Source organism: Pseudonaja textilis, chromosome 2 (assembly GCF_049901715.1).
Source record: "Pseudonaja textilis isolate UNSWEBS1 chromosome 2, rPseTex1.2, whole genome shotgun sequence".
NCBI lineage: Eukaryota > Metazoa > Chordata > Lepidosauria > Squamata > Elapidae > Pseudonaja > Pseudonaja textilis.
In genome coordinates, this window is record NC_141991.1 from 143,840,583 (window position 1) to 143,862,027 (window position 21,445).

General features: G+C 39.8%; 2 protein-coding genes and 1 long non-coding RNA gene across 12 annotated transcripts in view; 1 reads left to right on the plus strand and 2 right to left on the minus strand.

The window, feature by feature from the left end:
• The window catches only part of LOC113443434 (lysozyme C-like), a 29,061-nt gene extending 22,321 nt beyond the window's left edge, over nt 1-6,740 (minus strand). Inside the window, exon 1 of one of the 2 annotated variants that reach the window (XM_087925622.1) lies at nt 6,562-6,740. In XM_087925622.1, coding sequence (XP_087781748.1) covers nt 6,562-6,639 — 78 coding nt within the window. In that variant the 5' untranslated portion in view covers nt 6,640-6,740. Of the gene's footprint in view, nt 1-6,166; nt 6,357-6,561 lie in introns of those variants that run through there. The other variant, XM_026711640.2, reaches the window with a different exon arrangement.
• Nucleotides 6,741-6,760: 20 nt separating this feature from the next.
• On the plus strand, nt 6,761-14,698 carry RBM3 (RNA binding motif protein 3). 9 transcript variants are annotated; one of them, XR_015741961.1, is made up of 9 exons: nt 6,761-6,799; nt 7,770-7,882; nt 7,970-8,076; nt 9,975-10,077; nt 10,182-10,290; nt 10,370-10,437; nt 13,083-13,190; nt 14,002-14,074; nt 14,236-14,698. XR_015741961.1 is itself a non-coding variant. In XM_026711668.2 (7 exons), the coding sequence occupies exons 2-6, from the start codon at nt 7,780-7,782 to the stop codon at nt 10,434-10,436; spliced, it is 489 nt and encodes a 162-aa protein (XP_026567453.1). In that variant the 5' UTR covers nt 6,761-6,799; nt 7,770-7,779; the 3' UTR covers nt 10,437; nt 10,798-11,414. The 9 variants fall into 9 exon arrangements, 6 of the variants coding, with proteins under 6 accessions (XP_026567453.1, XP_026567456.1, XP_087781750.1 ...); XR_015741963.1 differs by having other exon boundaries at nt 10,373-10,437; XR_015741962.1 differs by lacking the exon at nt 6,761-6,799 and adding an exon at nt 7,004-7,249.
• Nucleotides 14,699-18,156: 3,458 nt separating this feature from the next.
• Nucleotides 18,157-20,551, minus strand: LOC148127137 (uncharacterized). The gene is made up of 2 exons (XR_015741966.1): nt 20,456-20,551; nt 18,157-19,565 (listed from the first exon to the last, which is right to left on the minus strand). It is a non-coding gene; the product is annotated as an uncharacterized LOC148127137 (long non-coding RNA).
• Nucleotides 20,552-21,445: the final 894 nt, after the last annotated feature.

Sequence of the window (21,445 nt, forward strand, 5' to 3'; positions counted from 1 at the left end):
AGAGGTATTTTGCTGTACTAAACAGTGCCAGTGAAAGTAAGGTATGGTTTTCGGCTGGTTTTGTTTTTGTACACCACTCAGAATCTGATAGACTACAAGGTCTATAAATATGGTAAATAAATAAAGTAGGGGAATATTCTGAATGATGTAACTAGCTTCTGGTTTGTGGGGGCCTGGGAAGACCTTTTCATGATGATCATGTTAATTCAGGTCTTCCTGATGACAGCAGCATTCCAAATCTGTGGATTGCTATGCCAGTTTCTTACAATCCCTGCTGCCCTTTATAGTACTATATTAAAAATGGAAGTTCACAGACCCAGTTGCTAGTGGAGAAACTTCATTTCTTCAGAGCCCAGTGAGGCTTTCCCCATTTGCATTTAATCAAGATGACAAAACATGCTTACAACATCTTGTTTTGGCCGTGTGCCCACAGCCTTTCATCTGTACCCCATAAGTGAGCAAATTTGAGTCACTTTTCATTGTACCTGACTTAAAGTAAAAGACATTTCCATATCTTGAGGCTGCTCTTATGTTGAAAATGCTAGCCTCAAGATATGTAAAGTCTGCTAAGCTTCATTGTCTAGGACTTCTGAGGAAAGTCAGGAGATTGCAGTGACTGAGAATTAATATGATAGGACCCAACATTCATGGAACTAGTAGTCATTTTCATTATAGAAAAGCCTTTCTAAACATTGACCTTTTTTCTTTTTTGTTATTGTACTTTTGGGGCAGGACTTTTTTGAAATTAAATAATCAATAGTCATGAATAACTATGTAAATTGGGTCCCAGTGTTTATTTTGGGAAAACTAGTCATCTAGATATAACACCTAAGAGGATGAGGGAATTGACAGTCTGGACAAGGCCCTACCTTTATTATAAATCCATCTCCAAAGCTTTTGTGCTCCTATTCAATGTATAACGAATGATACTCCTGGATATGGTACTAGGTACTAGTTACCTCACCAAAGTACTGGTTACCACATTCACAAGGATGGGAATTATTCAGGTAATTGCAGCAGGTCACATTTAGAATATCTGAATATTCTGAATATGGAATATTGAAATAAGAGGTTCCTTGCAGATTAGAAGAATAAGACATCAGGGAATTTTCTTATTTCTTTCCAGATGTTGACATATCCCTCTATAAGAAATTCCCTGGCCTGGTTGGAGGCTCCCTGCGTTCTCCTGCAGACCCTGACTCCTTGAATACAACTGCCATTCCTACCCGCCGTCGACACCGCACTACCTTCAGCCAGGACCAACTAGACCATCTGGAGACAGCTTTTACAAAAAATAATTATCCTGATATTTATTGCCGAGAGGAACTGGCCAGGGTTACTAAACTCAATGAAGCTCGCATCCAGGTACCTGATCAACAGAGCCAGAGAACTTCTGATTAATGGGCTACTTAGACATATTAAACTAGCCTGAAAAGGCTTTTTAGAATTTGGGTAAATAAAGCAGCCATGGATTGTCCCTTGCTTTATATCAAAGAATCTGTTTTCCACCAGGAGTGCTAATGGAAATTCACCCTGGATACCATTCACAGAACATGGACAGAACCATCTATTCCCCTTTAAAATATTTCCTGGCAACCCTTCTTCTTTTACTTCTCAAATGGCTGTCAGGCAAGCAAGATACTGTGTTTGCTAGAGATGTGAGTTCATTGCTAATATGAGGCTGCTAGGCCAAGGACCACAAGAAACTGAGGCTCATTAATCATGTGCCCACCCACTCACTGCCCATCCCTGCTACATACCACAAGTGAAAGGATGTTTGATTTTTAACTATTTAAAGCCACATGCTTTCCTTTTATATTTTGAATTCTAAGTGAATTTATTCCCCAGTAATATTTTAGTATTTTCTTAATCTTTAAGAATTCTTAATGGGTTAATCAGCTTGAAATTTGGCATCCATTTAACCTTAAATATTTGATGTCATGCATACATTTGAGGCATTCACAATCTATATGATGAAGTAGCAGCTAAATCACTTACCAATCTGTAAAGGATTTCAGCTGAGAATGCAAAATACCAGTAGTTGCCAAGAACCTCCTGTGGCCCTTTAGACAAACATGGCTCTTCTATAATTTTGCCCTTATTGTATTATTTATTTTTGCTCTGTCTTTGTCAGGTGTGGTTCCAGAACCGTCGGGCAAAGCAGCGAAAGCAAGAACGGGCTCTACCAAAGCAAACCACGCCTGCTGTTCTCTCTATCTGCCCCATTCCTGTACCTCCTCCTCCTCGACAATACCAATATTCCCCCACACTTGGACCACATCCTCATTTACCCCATTTCCCTTCCACCTACACTCTACCACCCCCCTCTCCTACTTCTGCCCCTTTTCCTTGTTCTGTCCCCCATCACCCTCAAAGCCCTTGTAGTCATGAAGACTGGTATAATTCACTACGCACTTTCAGCTCTTCTACAGCTACCCCATCGACTTCTGTGTTCTCTCTTAATCTTGATCCCGGTGTATACTGGGACTAGGAGCTGTTTGCTTGCAGGAACTGAGGAAAAGTACAGGTAGAGGAGATCATGATAAAGATTCCCAAAGATGTCCTATTCATTTTTTTCTGGCAAAGCTGTTTGCTAGGCACGATTTCAGTCTCAAACGGTTTGTGCTTCAAACTTCTTTATTCCAACTTGACACAGAATAGAAACCAAAGTCAGCTGGGCTGCAGTTGACAAAACTTAAAACTCTGAGGACCAATGTGTATTTCAATACATCTAATTTTAACAAATAAATAATGAAACAAATGTGACTTGTATTTCTAAATAAAATGTACAAGTAGTCCTCTACATATAAGCATTTGCTTAATGACCGTTCAAAGTGAGAAAGGCCTGGAAAAAGTGACTTATGATCTTTTTTCTCACTTCTGACCATTTCAGCATCCCCATGGTCACATGATCAAAACTTCGATATGTACCAACTGGCATGTATTTAAGACAGTTGCGGTGCCTTGGGGGCCATGCAATCACCTATTGTATCTTTCTGACAAGCAAAGCCAATGGGAAAGTCAGTTTCACTTAACAACCGTGTCACAACTTTAACAACTGCAGTAATTCACTTAATAACTGTGGCAAAAAGGACATAAAGTGGGGCAAAACTCACTTAACAACTGTCTTGATTAGTAATGCAACTTTGGGGCTTGATTGTAGTCATAAGTCAATGTACAAGGAATGCAAAGGAATAAGAGTCAACTCAGCCCAGTATGAGAAAGAGGGTGAAGCCCCTCACAGAATATATTGTAGATGCAGATAGAGTGCCCAGTCTGGCAAGATTTTTGTCTATAGGTGTGGAACAATAAAGAACTCTGTTTGAAAAAAATCACGTGTCATTCTTGGTTTTCGGCCTGACAATTATCCTCGCACAGCATAATGCTCATAATATCAGAGAGTGAAAAATGTTTTAGTTCAACAACTGGAAAGTACACGTTTGCAGAGAGATGATAACATTTTTTGTGCACCATGGACAACAACATTCTGTAGTTCTGCACATCTGCCTTTTTTTCTCAAGTACTGTCAAACCTAACTTTAAATACAGGTAAGGGGGATAAAATCGTAACCCTGACTTTAAATCCAGGTAAAAGAGATATGAAAATAGAATCAAGATTCAATCTCTTTCTAGCCTACCACTTCTGCTCTACCTAGAAAGCAATAGTTCTATTTCTTTCTTACCTAGAAAGATTTTTTTTCTTTTCTAGAAATTTTCTTACCTAGAAAATATTTCTTTCTTACCTAGAAATAGTTCCATTTCAGCTCCCAAGAATATTTTCACACATTTGATGCTGGTTATTCAATGACAATTTTGCCTTTTAAAGTAATTGTTTCATGCTACTTCTCAGCTTCTGACACTCTCTTGCTTCACTTTGCAAACTACAATAAAAATGTGAGTGGGGAAAGTGGGCTTCAATCCCCCCCCAAAGTATACATCCAATATCATACAACCACTTCAGCAAGTTTCTGCCCGTTTTCTCCAGCCCACATTGTTGCGGGGTGGGAGAGAGAGGGATTTTTGATTCACTGCTTTCAGAGCACTTCTGAAATGGAGAAAATATCTATTTGGAACGTCAATAACAGTTTATGTAATGGTCAATATCAAAATAAATCCAGATTTTTTTACTCTAAGCCACCTGCACGTCAGGCATTCATGCATTGCTTGATATTTTGGAAAAGGAAAAAGCTGCTAAGAAAAGAGTGCCATGTATTTCCATGTATGGATTTACATCCACTTCCTTGCATGAGTGAATATCCCAGTGCATCCAGGCAGTTATCCAAAATCTTTAGGCTGCAATCCACTATACATTCAGTTATGCTCACATCTCAGTAGGTATGTGCAAGACACGCATTAACTCAGTAGGTATGTGCAAGACACACATTAACTCTCTAGATGCTGGAGGCAAATTTGGACCTTGAGGAAATCTGAAATTGGGATTTTTTTTCTGGGAAAGATTAAAAATTAAGATATTCCCTTTATGTATAAATTGTAATCAGCTTTTGAGCATAATTCAAGGGGATAGTTATTACCTATGAATCACTGTATGACATTGGGCCTGGATACCTGAGGGACCACTTGCCTCCAGTCATTTCAGTAAATTTCAGCAGAGTGGATGTGCTGCAGGTCTTCTTTATGCTATTGTTCTAATTTAGACAAAAGTGGCAAGATCCCTATTGTCCCTATTTTCTGTGGGAGGGATGTATATGCTGGTCTAACCCTGGGCATACAGCAATATAGATGTATTAGTTATAATAGCCCCACAAAATAACTCCTTTCTACTCCTATCATCTGCAAATCCAGTAACAGCAGAAGATCAAGGAATATTTCCAGATTGCAGATGTGTCCTTTCCAAATAACAGAATAACCGAGTTGGAAGGGACCTTGGAGATCTCCTAGTCCAACCACCTTCTTTAGCAGAAAACTCTATACCACTCCAGACAAGTGGCTGTCGAGTTTCTTCTTAAAATCCTTCAGTGATAGAGCACCCACAACTTTTAAAGACAAGACCAGTGTTCCACTGGTTAATTGTTCTCACTATTAAGAAATTTTTCCTTATTTCTTGGTTGCTTCTCTCCTTGATTAGTTTCCATTCACTGTTTCTTGTCTTGCCTTCTGGTGCTTTAGAAAATAGGTTCAATCCTCTTTTTTGTGGAAACCCCTCAAATATTGGAACACTGCTATCCCGTTACTCATAGTCCTTCTTTTCACTAGACTGGACAAATCCAATTCCTGCAACCATTCTTCATGTTTTAGCTATCTTGTTTATATGTCTTCATGTTTTAGAATCTTGTTTGCTATTTACAAACATCACTTATTTGGGGGCCAATATATTCAAGATATTCTAGCAGGAGCAAATCATGATCCTCTTAGCAGCACTTCCTGTCTTGAAATGTAGGCCAAGCCAGGGGAGGGGGGAAGAGATGTGATGGCAACCCTTTCTGCTTATCCTAGCAACTACGGTACATGCCAGAGATGTTTGTAAAACTCAAGTTATCTTGTCTGCTAGAATGAAAAAAGTTCGGAATGAAATGACAAAACTTGCATCTCCATAGTCACACAAGATAGGACACAAGATAGGATAGCAGATGGTACACTTTTAGGTCCCATCTGCTCTTTCAGATTGGAGACAGAATTGAGGTGACAGCATACTATTCAGTGAGGGAACCCTACACCAACAACTGATTGTGCTGACTGAGTGATTGTGGAGGAGTAAGCATTCACTATAATGTATTTAGAAAGCATCATGCTGATCAACCTGCTCTCCCCTTTGAAAGGACCTTCTGAATAGACATGCACATACCGGTAATTAGATTGTTAAGCTCTGACCAACAAAAGCTCATTTTTAAAAAAAAAATTCAGAAAAAAATATTACTGGATTTATAAGACCACTCAACTCAATAATGGTGGCATGCAAAAAAAAGACCACCACCCCCAAAAAAAGAACCACGTATGATAGAACTTTCTTTCCAACCATTCTTCCTTTCGTAGTCAAGCAGGCATTTCTTCTCCTCTTGCCTAAAAATTGGGCAACTTTGACGGAATATACCGACTCAAGACCTGCAAATCCCCATTACTCGAACGGGAAAAAGACTAGATGCTAGAGCATTAATTTCTCTTCACTCTTTCATAGGCTGCCATCATCTCAGCAAAAAGAAAAAAAAAACCTGGCAGGAACAAGAAGTAGTAGCTCTTGAAGTGCTGGAGAGCTCTGGCTCTCTGCCGCCATCTCGCGGTTGCCCGGAGTTCTGCACTCTGGTTATGACAATCATACTCGATCTCAGAAACATCTGTCTGTTTTCTTGATGTTCGCGTCCTCTTGCTACACACGTGGAATCGTGCAGTCAGAAAAGTAAATGAAAGAAGATCCGCTTAACTTGAGATACGTGTACTTGTAAAGTAAAATCCCGCCTTTTAAAGGCGGGATTTTACTTTACAAGTACACGTATCTCAACGTAACATGGGGAAGTATCCAGAAGATACTTTCCCTTCAAATAAGCTAGCGATCGTGCGTGCATCAGTCACCACTTAAGGCACACCTACAAGTCAACCCTATATATACGGCTCCATTCTGCCACCGGAGCTTCTTTTCCGGGGCACTACACATCCGGCAAGAGGAAACGGTAGCAAAAAGCGCCATCAGCGATCCAACCGCTTTAACTCTCGGTGCAGCACCCGACAGCCATACAACGACCCTGTGGCGGCCACGTGATCGCGATAGGGGGCGGGATCAAATATAAGCGTCGCGCGGGCGGTGTCCGGGCCGCATTTTGAGTACGGTCCAGCTCAGGCGACTTCTTGTAAGTAAACTCCGAAGTTTCTTGGCCCCCCCCCAGTAAGGGTGAAAAAAACTCGCCCTTGGCGTAATTACGGGGGGGAGATGAAGGCCTCCTACTCTTGAGGAGCGGGAGGCGCGCGCACGGCAAGGCTTTCGGAAGGCGAAGAAAAGCTCGCGCCTTGCTAACTGCCAAAGGAAATAACGTAGCCGTGCGGTGCGCGTGCGTGGTGGAGGGCATGGAGTGGGGGATGGGGGCACGAGGGAACAGAACGGTCCCTCGCGCGGGGTTAACAAAATGGCGCTCGGAGCGCAGCTGTAGAAACTCCGGTCTCCTCTCCTTCGTTAATCTTCTCGAGCCGCCTCCCGGCTTTGTTCCTGAGCAGCGGATAGCTTGGGGCGTCGTTGCTGGCGTGGGAGCGTGTCTTAAGGCGTCCGTCCCTCTTTAAGGATCCTGAACCCAAACGGGGCGCTGGTAAAGTTAAACTTTGAAATGACGAGGAGGGCAGAACAGGCTCGTGGGCAGCTTCCGCTTAGCGGGCTGGCGGAAAGGTTAAGGTCACGTGGAATTCCGGATGCCCTGTGACGTTCGGAGCCATGTGCTCGGTTCAGGCCTAGTGATTCTCCATTGGTAGGTTCGCCGGAATTACCCGCGCCGTGGCGTGCGGAATAATGGAAAGTCGTTTAGGGTAGTTCAGCAGTTTATACTAGGTTATTGTTCCAGGTGGACTCAGTCGCCTAGTTTATGTCTCCCGTAAGCAAATATGGCTGGTATATTGTGTAGCATAATATACGTGATTTTTTTATATATATACACATATTTGTGTGTATGCATGTGTATCTTGTGTGTGTGTATGTGTATATATATATATGAGATATTGAGAGCGGGCACCAGAAATTCCATATTTTTATGTGTGCTAGTGTGTTCACAGAAAAAAATGACAATAAAGGTTATCTTACTTATACAGCATTCATTCTTTTGGTTTATTGTTTAGACTTATCATCATGTCTTCTGAAGAAGGAAAACTATTTGTTGGGGGGCTGAACTTTGATACTGATGAACAAGGCCTTGAACAGCATTTCAGCTCCTTTGGTCCTATTTCTGAAGGTAATGTGTTCTGCTAATAAAGGGGGGAGAGTTAATGTTGAAGATTACCAAAAGAGATGAATGACTTTTTTTTTTCTGTACTCACAGTCGTTGTGATCAAAGACAAAGAAACACAACGATCAAGAGGCTTTGGCTTTATTACCTTTGCCAATCCTGATCATGCATCAGATGCCATGAGAGCAATGAATGGAGAGGTGAGATTTTTTTCAAAATTCTGTTATTGGTTATGGCCACAGTCTAAATATATCTAGCTATATGTATTTAGTGAGATGTTTCTAGGAAGTAAAACTAGCACGGTGATATTTAGGTTTTAAAGCATCAGGAATCATTGATGTTGGACATTTTTTCCCTTTTTAATGTATCAAAGCTTTCAGATTTTTTTACCTAATTGACTAAATTACCAGAATCTGTGATACCCATGGTATGCATATCATTTTTGGCTATTAGAAGGAAATAAGTTTTGATATACAATTTGGACAGTATTCACATATACAAATATAGTTTCCTTCAAAGATTATCACTTATTCCATGCAAGTTAGAATGAGTCTGTCTTGCAAAATAACTTTCTGTTGCCTGCCTTTCATCAGCAAAAAAGTTCTGACAGTGAAGATGCTGAAGAGGGAACAAATGAGGATTGAACTATAGAACAAATCTATGAAGGAAGAGTGAATTGCATTGAGACTGAATTTATGTACACGCTCAAAATATTCCTGAGAAGTAAAAAGTTTAAACAGTAAAGGGCAGTATATGAGCTAACATGGGCATCTTAGAAGTAAGACTGTGTTGCAAGAATGGAGAGGTATAGTGAGTTGTGTGTGTGTGTGTTTATTAAATTCACCATTCTGAGAGCCAACAGTATTTCTGTAATAAAAAGGCAAACTCCAGCCACTTCTACAGAAGCATACTTCTCCACCTACTAATTTCTGAGATATTTTGAGGGTTGTTGAGCATTTCCTAGAATATACTGTTAAGGACATTTCTGGTAGAGTAGCTACGTTCTTTTCCCTAACGTTATTTGTGTGCTTTTATTAGATGTTTCCCCAAAATGTCTTGTAAGAATAGTCTCCTTTCTATGATTAAATATTTCTAAATTTCCTGGATCAAGAAGACTAGTATTTAAAAGACCTTAAATATTAATAAGTGAATACAGCAAGATCAATTAGGTAGATCACTGTGCTTAGATTGATATAGAAAGTTTGGTACTAATGTGGCATGACTTTTTGGAATAAATCTCTAGCAGTTGAAAATAATTATTTCTATATTGTAGTCTTCTAAAGAGCTGGTATGGTTAATGACTAGCCTGGCCTTCCCTCTTAAGCCCTCCAGTTATGTTTTAACCATAATCTCCAGTCAGATCCCAATATGCCTGGAAGATACTAGTTTGAAGAGGTTTAGGATAGCAAATTGAATTTGAAAGTTCATCTTAGAGTATTTACATTTTATTGGTTGGACTTTTATATGATTGTGTAAATCATTACAAGCAGTGTAAGTTTACCACACATTATGTATTGTAGCAACTATTTGTTGTTCTCCCAGGCTTTGGGGGTAGAGTGGTTGGAGCTACTGCTGATTGTGATTTATATGGGATATCTGTTAGAGAGATAGCAGGTTTGAGGTAGTGATTAAGGCATCAGACTAGAAACCATGAGTTCAGGCCCTGCCTTAGACACAAAGCAGTCAAGTCATCTTGGGTCAGTCATAGGAAGCAAGCAAGGGCAAACTATTTTGGAAAATCTTGCCAGGAAAAGTGTAGGGACTTATCTACACAGTCTCCAGGAGTCAAACGTTGATTTGAAGCTACACTCGCCAAAAGGATGTTTTTTCCTAGCATGAGTTTTTAAATGTTTCCCATTCTTTTAAAGGTGCCTAGAATTCTAATGATGTGGGGCCTTTATATTTAATAAATAAATTATGAGTGGCAGCTTTATTACTTATGTTAATTTGATAATGTCACTTAGCATTCATATTACTTCATTGACTAAAATCCTGTTTTAAGACATAAAATGGTTTTATGTTTTAAAAAATGTGCATAAGAATAATCTGTTCCATTCCCTGATGTTTAATCACATCTAAAATATTTGTTCATTATCAGTCTATAGATGGGCGCCAGATCAGAGTTGATCATGCTGGAAAATCTCGTGGATCCAGGGGTGGCTACTTCGGAGGCAGGGGACGAGGCCGTGGCTATTCCCGAGGTAAGAACAAGACACCTATGATAAATACTTCATGCATTAAACTAAGGGTGATAGAGGTGGGTTTCTGCAATTCATCTGCCATTGAAACTTTTTTATTATTATAGGTGGAGATAGAAGCTATGGGGGAGACAGAAGCTACGGGGGAGACAGAAGCTATGGTGGACGTTACGATAGTCGAAGTGGAGGCTACAGTAGTTCCCGTGACTACAGCAGGTAATTGTGGTAGTACACATTTTATTTTGCAAATCCATTCTATAGGGAACAGGCATAAAATATTATCCCTTGTTTTCAGAAGTCAAGGAGGCTATAATGATCGATACTCCTCAGGAGGTTCTTATAGAGACAACTATGACAACTAAGGTAAGTAGGCGTTGGAAAGGGAGTGAAAAAAATTGTCTTTTCAAAATGTCCTTAAGCTTTCAGTGCTCCAACTTACACTGGATAGTGACAGGAACTTACAGCTACTGAGTTAGAATCAAACATGTTTTTTCCTTGTATTTGCCCATTGATTGCAGGCCTTCGGTCACATTACTGATGAATAATTTGAGTGCATGTTGAACCTTAAAGAGTTAAAATTTTAATTGAGAAGTTATCTGAGTGCTAACTGGGGGAGGGTCTGAGATTCCTAGCAACACTAATCTAAAAGTATAGGAGTGATGAATTGCTGCAACATGTCCATAAACTTGTGCCTTTATGATTATACCTGCTTCTTGTCCTCAGCTTACACCGAGTAAAAATCCTTCCTGACTCGAGATCGTCCTTCCAATGGCTGTATTTATAAAGATTTTTGGAGCTTCGCTGAATCTTGTTTAATTACCTACATGATCTTCCCCTTATATAGCTTTTATCACATGTAGCCTGAAAGCTTCCTCTACAAGATGGCCTGTTAGACTTTACTCAAGGGGTTTTTTTAAGTGGTTTTTAAGCATTTTTTAAATCCAGTTTTATTTGTCTTGCCTTTGCGATCTAAGTTTTTTTTTAACTTGACACATGGGGCCCTACAAAGTAAACCTGTTGGAAGCTGACCAGTCTTTTGAAAAAGTACAATCATTTGATGTTCATCTCTTGGCATAACAAGCAAGGGTGACAAGGCAAAAATTTGGTATTATTAAAGATATTGGTATTACTACATTGATCATAGTAAAAGCTATTTTACTGTAAAGTAAACCTATAACTCAAATGCTTTGAGAGGTTCTTGAAAATGTTTGTTTATATTGTCCATTTTTTTACTGGAAGAAATATGCATAATTTCAATTAATTGTATTTGAAGTGGATAAGGAATTTCCTGTACTGAGGTTTTGGCTTTACGAAGCCCATTAAAATCCCACCTGAAACAATTCTCTGTTCCTGATGTTTGCACTACACATCTTTGATAGTTTAGTAGCTAATAAGTAAAAGCATTTTAAATAAGGCCCTGAAGTGGTATCTGAGTAATGAGGGTTTTATGTACGCCAGGTATTTAAAAAGTAAGAAATACAAATGTAAAAATCTGACAAATTGGGAGGGATAATTAGAGATACTTGTGTTTCTCACTAAAGCAATGTCCTAGCATGATTTAACACCATAATCTCTATACAAGAGTCTAAATGTATCTTGATATCAGATGAATATTCGATTGTTAATGGATACTATCATATGGCTCAAGTATGGCCAATATATTTTTTGTTCTAGAATGTTTCAAAGTTTTGGGATGAACATTGCAATGCTACTTGGGGAAATCATTTTTACTTCTAGGAGGGGGTAGTGGCTGAAATAAAAATTGCAGCCCAGTGATGACTGTTGGTGAAAGCTCTTCAGACTTGCTAACAAGGATCCCAGTGGGATTTCTCAATACAATGGCACGTAAACAGTTTTTAAATGTGTCATTCAATAGTGAATTTAACTTAGAATTGACACTGAAGAGTATTGATTAATTATTAATTTCTGGATTGCAAGTCTATATTGCCATAGAAGAAACTATGCTAAGTTTGTAAGCTGTATGGTGATGCTTGAATTTGTAATGTTTCTAAATTTTTCAAATATGTTCATTGAGTAACCTTAATGGGTTGCTACTTGCTTTAATTGTAATGCACTTTAATATTGGTATTCTTAGAGTGGAGGGCATGGAAAATAACTTCCCTTGCTTGTACAAACACTTCCAAAAGTAGGGAATGCCCTACTTGGTGGTTTGAGAAACAAATGGCTTTGAGCTGGTAGAGAAATACGCTTTTGACATTTGGAAGGCCTAAAGCTTCTGTTCAGCTTTAAGGCTGAACTGATGCTTAGCTGGCCTTACCTGTAGTTAGGTCTGTCCTGTTCTTACACTGTGAGAATTCTCTGCTAGCATGTGGAAGCCAGTGTCCTTGGAGACCCCGAAGTGTGTTGTCCTCCTTCAGTGCGATCCATGTGAGACGAAAGCTGCTCTTGGCTAGTTCATTTGTGGAAATAGTCCTGTATTTCGAGGTAACTCTTTTGCTCATGTCTGCATCTTTTCTCCCATAGAGCTCCATTCTTGTTGCTGCAGCAAACAGATCTTTGTTATTGGCAAATTTATTGGGAAAATCTGGGGTCTCTTTGGACCCTAGCAGAACTTGGACTCGATATGTTTGGGGTTTTGTTTTGTTTTTTAATCCTGGGGGGGAGGTTCTGCCTGGCTCCTGTAACTTGACATTCTACTTCAAGAAGGAAGAAGGCAGTCCGCTAAAACAATATTCAGATCCATTCAGCCACCTCTCTGTTCATTTCCAGTATCTTGTGTTTTATGAAAACTTGGATTGTTACTTGGATTGATGTTTCCTAATAAAATCTAGCTTGGGTGTGGAAGCCTTCTATTCCCACTTAAATTAACTTCATATAATTTTGAAAAAGGCTTAAATATGGGAGAACAATCATGTTAATTTGGGGAATCTTCTGAGGACTTGGTGAACAGTGTCACCCAGGCCTGAAGTATCTTGTTTAGAATTGTAATCACTGAAATTTTTGAAATTTTGAACGAACTTCTTTTAAGTGATACTTATTGTTTGCAGGCAAGAAGATTATAGTGGTTATTCTGCCCTAAAATAACCATTGACCTCTGAAGTATTGAACAGTGAGATTGCTTCTTCACCCAAGGGTCTAAAAAACCACACTATAAAGTAAGTAGATTTTCTTTCTTCAAAGAAATACTAAATAATACACCTACTCTATTGGCCACTATCACATAATATATCTACTCTAAGATTATAATTGTTTATGGATTAAATTTACATGGTTGCCTGTTTTATACATGGGTGGCATATAACCAAACGAACAAAGCACTATACAAATGTAATTTAAAACAAGTATAAATGTAATAAGAGGGAATGCATTCAAATCTTGTGCGTGATGCAGCAAACACAGGCATCCTATTGGTAGGGGTTCACCAGGCCTGCTAAAACTACATTTTAAGAGATTTTGGAAAGTCATAAGGATTGGGGCTAGTCTTCCCTAAGGTGGGATGAAGTGTGCTTCCTGTAGTGTGCTGCATAGAAGTTTACCTTTATAGATGAAAAGTACAAAAGAATGAAAATAGTAAAATTTTACAGGCAAAATACGATTGTGTTGTTCTATCAATGCCTTATATGAAAAATTATGACTGACTCTAGAAAACAAAATTTGTTAGATTTCCAGCTTCACTTTTTTATTGTTTTTTTAATGTGTTATTCTTTCTGTGTTCTGCATAATGGATAGAGCCCTGTGATCCTTAAACACCCCTTCTGTTTGAAATATATTCTAGTATTACAATGGTGTAACCACTAACGGGCGTAGCAGTTTCTTAAAAAAAAAAAAATCAGAATAGGAGATACTAGTTCCAAGCATATGTGACATTGTTCTACCTTGATAGTCTGTCACAAAATATATCTATGGGCATCAAAGGTTTCTTTTCTCTGTTGTATAATGATTGACTAGTACATCCTTTCTTCACAGGACTTTCTGCTTTATTTGCTGGAATAGTGTAAAAATGAACTGGAGAAGATGTGAGCCAAGATGATCCAATCAGGTTTGTTTAACAATTTCTATATTTTCTTCAAATAAGGGCGAAAAAAAAATGATAGAAAAAAAAATTGAATCCAATTTGGGGGTTAAACATGCCTTCTGTATAACAGTTGATGGTACATACTTAATTTTCAGCATGTGCTAATTGTTCTTATATTTTATCAGATTGCAGGAATGCACACCTATCAGGATTATTGTAACAAGTGTCATCATAACAGACCAAGAGGACTTGTCACTACGTTATATTAGATTGCTGGAAAATATATGCATCCACAAGGACTTTTTCTGACTAGCCGACATATTAAGAATCCATACAAAATTGGAAAACATCTTAACCATCTTACTGAAATTGTATATTGATGAATAATTATTCTGATCCTGTTGTGGTTTTAGAAGTTGGGGAAATGGGTGTATATAACTGCAATGCAGTTGTGTAATTCTTGCCCTAAAATTTTCCATGAAGAATGTCAGATTAAGAGAATCCTTAATGCTTTTGTTTAGATTGCGCATGATTGCTATACAGTGGGTATTTGTTTTTTTAAGTATGTTTTCTGTGCCCTTAAAACTTATTTTCATTTCCAAAACTCAACATGGCAAAATTTCTAATAAAAGTGTACTGATTGAACAATTACTGGCTTAATAATGTATTCTAGTTGCTTTCGGTGATATAATTGGTGGCACAACCAGGACTGTTAGTTAAGCTGGCTGTTACATCTAGAGAGAAAGATGCCAGCACCTGTGCCTGCATAGTAGGAAATCACACTGACAAAAGCTCTATACCATAGAAGGAGGATGAGTTGAACACCAACCAGGGCGTGGATGAGAGTTACCCAGACAACTGAGACCATCTGGACGTAAAAGTTGCAGTGGGCAAAGGACTGGAGCAAGGAGGTGATTGCCCCAGAGCCCTGTAGCTGTAGCTCTTTTGCCCCCTCCAATGCTGGGAGCCATTTTGAATACTCTGGAGGACAGTAACTCAAATATGGGAGCCATTTTGAGTCTTAGCTGAAGGATAGTAAAATGTGTATTCAGTGATTATAAACTGGTGAAGAAAACAAAACGAACTCTGCAAGAAGATTGGGATTTATATCAGCTGGAAGGTTTGGCGAGTGGAGAAGTTCACCTTGAGTGAAAGCCATGAAGGGAAGGTGTAGTTAGTGGTGAGATACTCAGCAATCCAGTGAGAACCCCAAATCCTGTTGGATTATAATTAGAAGGCTTGAGTAAGTTTTCTGATTGCTGAGGTCAATGCAGAAGAGCTTTGCATAGCAAAGACCTTGGGAATTGTGTGTGGGAGGTGAGAGCCACAGGTCAGGTTATGTACTGCTATGAACGGAATGGGGAAAGGGGGTCTGAAGGAATAGAAGCAGGCTATAAAATTCCAATAGTAATGAATAGAGGAAAATGTGAGAGTTGGGCCCAACTCAGCAATGGTTAACACCCAATCTGAATTTTCTGCCAGAGCAATGATAGGATGTTCTGAATTTGGGGGAGATTTGACTTTTTCCCTGCCATGCATAGATCATTCACTGGTGAACCTCAAATTCTTGGATACCCCACCCCCTCTTTATGGAGATCAAGCCTATTGGATCGGCTCACTCCAAGCAACTACTGGACTGATTGAGTTTCTTCCAGATTATTTTAGAAACATTGCTACCTGAAGCCTTTAGATCGAATTGCACCTGAGCAGCCTCTCCAATTATGCCCAGGGTTCTCGAAGCTCCCTAGGTATTTGATGGGGTTGAAGGAATTTAAACAGGAAAAGCATTGCTGGCAAGAGACAAGGAGCAAAGACAATCAGAATGGAGTAAAGTTACTACTGTATTAAGCTCTACCTCATGGAAGTAAGGGTGATGAAATATAACTATCCGCTCATTGCATCTACTGATAGTCGCCCAATGGCTGTTTTGGGTAATTAATTCAGTCCCTCCTCAGAGGGAGAAATACTAAAAGTATATCTAAAGGGTTTGCTGTCAAGAACATAAACATCTGGTAGACAAAATTTGCCTTACATTGGACTCCAGTCTTATAGCAGAGTCAATGGAAGTAGTGGGTGTTATACTTTGCAAGGTGACCTGGGAACAGTTGGAGCCTGCAGAACCTGAGGAAGTGGATAGGGCCCTCTCAGCTGCTAGTTAGGCCTTTTGTGTGTTAGATACTGCCCCTCCTGGCTAATTAAGGCTGCATAGGAGAGGATGCATGAGTGGGTCTAGACCAGGCTTGTCCAACCCACGGCCCACGGGCCGCATGCGGCCCAGGTCAGCTTGTAATGCGGCCCAGTGCCCACCCCAACCTTCATGCAAGAGGACAAGCCAGCGAGGAGGAGGAGAGGCAGGCGCGAGGCGGGGCGAGGCGAGCGCCACGCCAAGCAGCAATAGAAAAGGCGGGCGCCGTCAGAGCGCTCCTCATGCCGAGGCAGCCGCAGCCCAAGAGTCCCGCTCCGCCACCTCCTGCTGTTGCCGCCGCCATCGCTGCTGCCACCGGAGCTGTTGTAGCGGCTTCTGCCCCCCCGCCGCCGCCGCCGCTGCTGCTGCTGCACCGAGCCTCCCGGTCCTCACCTTCCAGTCCTGCCGCATCCAGCCGGGCCATTTGCAGGAGGAGAGGTAGGTGCGAGGTGGGCGAGCTTTCTCCCCCGCGTTCCTTTCTCCCTGGTTGACTATTTTTTTATGATATCTTATGAAAAAAATGTTTTCTATGGGTTTTTTGGATGATCAGGTATCGCTACTGTTATTTTATTTTATGTGCGGCCCAAACCAAATTTTCATCTTCTAATGTGGCCCAGGGAAGGTGAAAGGTTGGACAAGCCTGGTCTAGACAGTAGTTAAACACCGCCTTTTAGATAAGGACTGGTCCCACAAGCTCTTAAAGGTGGTATGCCCTCTCAATAGACCATGAAGTAGCCTGGATAGTTTTTGTCCAATCTTTTTAAGGATGGTGGTGGAAAGAGTGGTCACATGGCAGCTTCAAAGAAACCTGAATAAGGCAGATTATATAAACCTCTGAGTTTTTCACCTCATGGTATCCTGGGTCGGCTTCAGGAATTGGTGCTGGTTCTCCCTCCGGAGCAGGTTCTAGTCAATGTTGATGGAACAAAATCCAGCAGCCTGCATCTCCTAATTTGTGCGTGTCTCAGGGTTCTATTTTTTCCCTTCTATTTTAATATTTACATGAGGATGCTGTGTGAGATAATCCATGAACTTTGGTGAAATATCAATATGCAGATGATACCCTTTATATCTCTACCCCAGGCTCTTTGAAAATCTCAGTGTCTCAGTGTCTGGAGGCTGTTGGCATTGGTTGGGGCTTAATGGTCTCCATCTCAACCAAAGCAAGACGGAGTGGCTCTGAGTATTTGGAACCACTGGAAACAAGATTCTTCCATCTTTAGTTAATTCTAATTATTTATTGATTAACCCTTGGGCCATTTTCAAAGTGCAAAATTCCCGAAATAAATTATTACTAAAATTTGATAAAAGCAATTTAAGATGAAATTGGAATAAAATACAATTTAAAATGAAATTGGAATAAAATACAGTCTAAAATGAAATTGGAATAGAACACAATAATTTAAGATACAAAATTATATTTCGGTGTCACCCCTGCAATCTACCCCAATGAGTCCCACATATGCAGATCTCAACTGAACCATTTTGCTTTAGTTCTGGATGGGGTTGTGCCACCTCAGACTGACCCGGGGGCACAATCTGGGATCCTAGACTTGTGGTTCCTATTCAAAGATCAGGTGCCAACCATGGATAGGAAGGCTTTTGCACGCTTTTGGGTGATGCACTGGTTGAACCCATTCTTGGACTAGGAGGCTCTGCTCACAGTAACTCATGCCCATATAACCTCTTGTTTAGACTACTGTAACACTACACTGTTTGCAGAATTATTAGGCAAGCTGTATTTTGCACGATTAATTTTATTATTGAACAACTACAGTGCTGTCAATCCAAAATGTTAATAAACCTCAAACCTGAATATTTAAGAAAGTAAAAGCGAGGTTTTGGCTTTCTTAGGAGAATATGTGCCCACAATTATTGGGCAACTATTAGTATGCAAAATTATTACACAACTACCGGTAAATAAAAAACGAAAATCTGCCCTTCTTTATTTGCATCTGCTAAAATGAGAATAATAAATGAAATGTACAATAAACACTTCTGACATTTCAAAACAAAATCAGTGACCAATATAGCCACCCTTCTTTTCAATAAGTCATAAGCCTTCCATTCACGGAGCCTGTCAGTTTCTTGATCTGTTGACGATCAACTTTATGTGCAGCAGCAATCACAGCCTCCCACACACTGTTCAGAGTGGTGTACTGTTTTCCTTCAACATAAATCTCCCATTTAAGGACTCACAAGTTTTCAATAAGGTTTAGGTCAGGTGAGGAAGGGGACCATGTCATTATTTCATCTTTAAGGCCTTCCCTGGCTAGCCATGCAGTGGAGTACTTTGATAAATGTGATGAAGCATTGTCCTGTATAAAAATCATGGTCTTGAAAGATGCAGACTTTTTCTTGTACCACTGCTTGAAGAAAGTGTCTTCTAAAAACTGACAGTAAGGTTGGGAGTTAATTTTGAGTCCATCTTCAACCCCAAAAGGTCCTTTAATAATACCAGCCCATACCAGTACCCCTCCACCTTACTGGTGTCTGAGTTAAAGTGGAGCTCTGTGCCCGCTACTGATCCAGCAACGGGCCCATCCATCTGCTCTATTAAGAATCACTCTCATCTCATCAGTCCATAAAACCTTTGAAAAGTCTGTCTTCAGCTATTTCTTTGGCCCAGTCTTGCCATTTCAACTTACATGTCTTGTTCACTGGTGGTTGGGTTTCAGCCTTCCTTTCCTTGGTCATGTCTCTGAGCACTGACCACCTTGTACTTCTGGGCACTCCAGGTAAGTTGCAGTTCTGGAATATGACAGCACTGGAGGATAATGGGTTCCTGGTAGCCTCACATTTGATTCTTCTTAAATCTTTGGTAGTTAATATGCGTCTTTTTTTCTCAACACGTTTCTTGCGACCCTGTTGACTATTTGCAACAAAACGTTTCATGGTTCTGTGATCACGCCCAGGTATCTTAGCAATTTCAGGAGTGCTGGATCCCTCTGAAAGACTTTTTACAATTTTTCACTTTCCAGAGCCAGTTAAATCTCTTTTTTGGCCCATTTTGCCTGAGGAAAAGAAGCTGCCTAATAATTATGCACACCTTGCTATAGGATGTTGATCTCCTTAGGCCACACCCACTTTCATTACACAAATGCACATCACCCAATGTTCATATCCAGGGGTAGGATGCTGCCGGTATGACAACCGGTTTGGTGATTGTACACTGAGTTACCAAGGGATCATCTTTTTCCAGTCTCTGTCCAACCCAACATGGCAAAATGGGCATGCTGCAGATCCTGTGAGCTTTCGCAGTGTTGACCAACCTGGCTTATAGAATGGCTTTCTTTTATATTCTTTTATAAGTGGTGTCTTGAATATGTTCTGTAAATATTTATAAAATGCTGCTTAATTTGATGATTGGTAAAACATATCAATGGATAATTATTAGATTTTTATTCTGCCTTTCTTATATATTTCAGGATGGCAAACATATCTAATACAGGTAGTCCTTGACATGCGACCACAGTGTAGCCCAACATTTCTAGTGCTAAGCAAGACAGTTGTTAAGTAAGTTGTGCCCCATTTTACAACTTTTTGCCACAGTTACTAAGTGAATCACTGCAGCTGTTAAGTGAATTGTGGTTAAGTAAATCTGGCTCCCCCCATTGACTTTGCTTGTTGGAAGCCAGCTGGGAAGGCTATAAATGATAATCACCTGATCCCAGGACAGTGCAACTTTCAAAAATAGATGCTAGTTGTCAAGTGCCCAAGTTTTGATCACATGACCATGGGGATGCTGCAACAACCGTAAGTGTGAAAATGGGTCATGAGTCACTTTTTTCAGTACTATTGTAACTTCGAACAGTCACTAAACAAATTGTTGTAATTTGAGGATTACCTGTACTATACCATTGTCTCTTATTTTCTCTGCAACAACCTTGTAAGGAGAGCTGAGCGTGACTGGCCCAAAGACTCCTTTCATATCTAAGGGAGGCCTAGAACTTCATGTCCATTCAGTCTCCTTGGTTTCTAGGCCAGTACCATAACCAATATACCAAACTGGCTCTCTTGAATTGGACTAATAGAACATCAAATCAGAAACCTTTTAAGTTATTTCAGTGTTTTTTAATATAATACTTATATTCTTCTGACAAAACAGATTTTTAAAATTTAAATACTTTAAATATGTAGCAACTAGTTACATCTTGATTTGAGGGAATTTTTTACCCCATCTTCCTGTTCCACCTCAGTGTAGTAAAATGTGAACATACCAGTATTCTTATATCCATTTACATGAGTCAACTGCACTGTTTTCCATAATACTTCAATATGCAATCTCCAGTGAAGGAATATCATAGTCTACTGATCTGATGGAAAGAAAAAAAAAAGAAAGTTCCAAATTCTGCAAATGAATTGAATTGTGAAAGCACGGAAAAAGGTGATGTTGCTTGATGCCACACAATCAACATTTTATACTAGCTCTACTATTCTGGAATCAGGCATAACATTGAAAGGTGACAAAACTTAATATGCAATCGCACAAACATTTGGAATTTTGGGATGCTTCAAATATGACTTAATCTGACAAACAGAACATCCCTTGTTTCCATTTTGTTGGTGTAACAGGATTCCTTATTGTGGACCATGATGAAATGAATTACAGAGTACAGCAGTCCGGCATAAACTGCAATGATGAAAAATGTGAAATTGTCATCCAAACCAGGATCCAAAGAGTCTGCGGGGCATACTTTGGATTCAAAGTATGTATCTCAAAATATGTATCTCAGATTTTCATTGTGATGTAAGGATATAAGTTTCCCCCCTCCCCCCCAATTATCTTTAGTTTCCATGCATCGTTGTTGGCAATCTTTTGATAATTAGGTTTTTTTTAAGCCAATTGCTGGTTTTTCTCTGCATCTTCACGAAAATGATTCAGTATCTATAATCAGGATATCCTTTCAACATTTGATCAGCGGTTTACTTTCTCCATTAGAGGTTTACTGACTTCCCTTCAATGAAACATTCCTTTTATTATTATTATTTCCCCTAAATTGGAGATAAGGCGTTATACAAATTTGGGCTCTCTCTCCCAGTTTTATTACTCTCTTGGAAAATGAAAAAAAAACAAAACCGACGAATCGGAGGCCTGCTATGGCAGCTGCGACACGTACGCGGCCGTGCTCCCTTAATAAGGATCGTTCGCGTACGCCTTAGACAAATGTGATTGCTAGCAAGGAAACCCTGATAGGGCTGCAGTGAGA

Bases quoted from the DNA above. Each gene is read 5' to 3' on its own strand.
- RBM3 (XM_026711668.2), top strand. From the start codon at position 7,780: ATGTCTTCTGAAGAAGGAAAACTATTTGTTGGGGGGCTGAACTTTGAT. The intron at 7,883-7,969 runs GTAATGTGTTCT...CTGTACTCACAG, and splicing joins CTTTGGTCCTATTTCTGAAG to TCGTTGTGATCAAAGACAAA. The intron at 8,077-9,974 runs GTGAGATTTTTT...GTTCATTATCAG, and splicing joins TGAGAGCAATGAATGGAGAG to TCTATAGATGGGCGCCAGAT.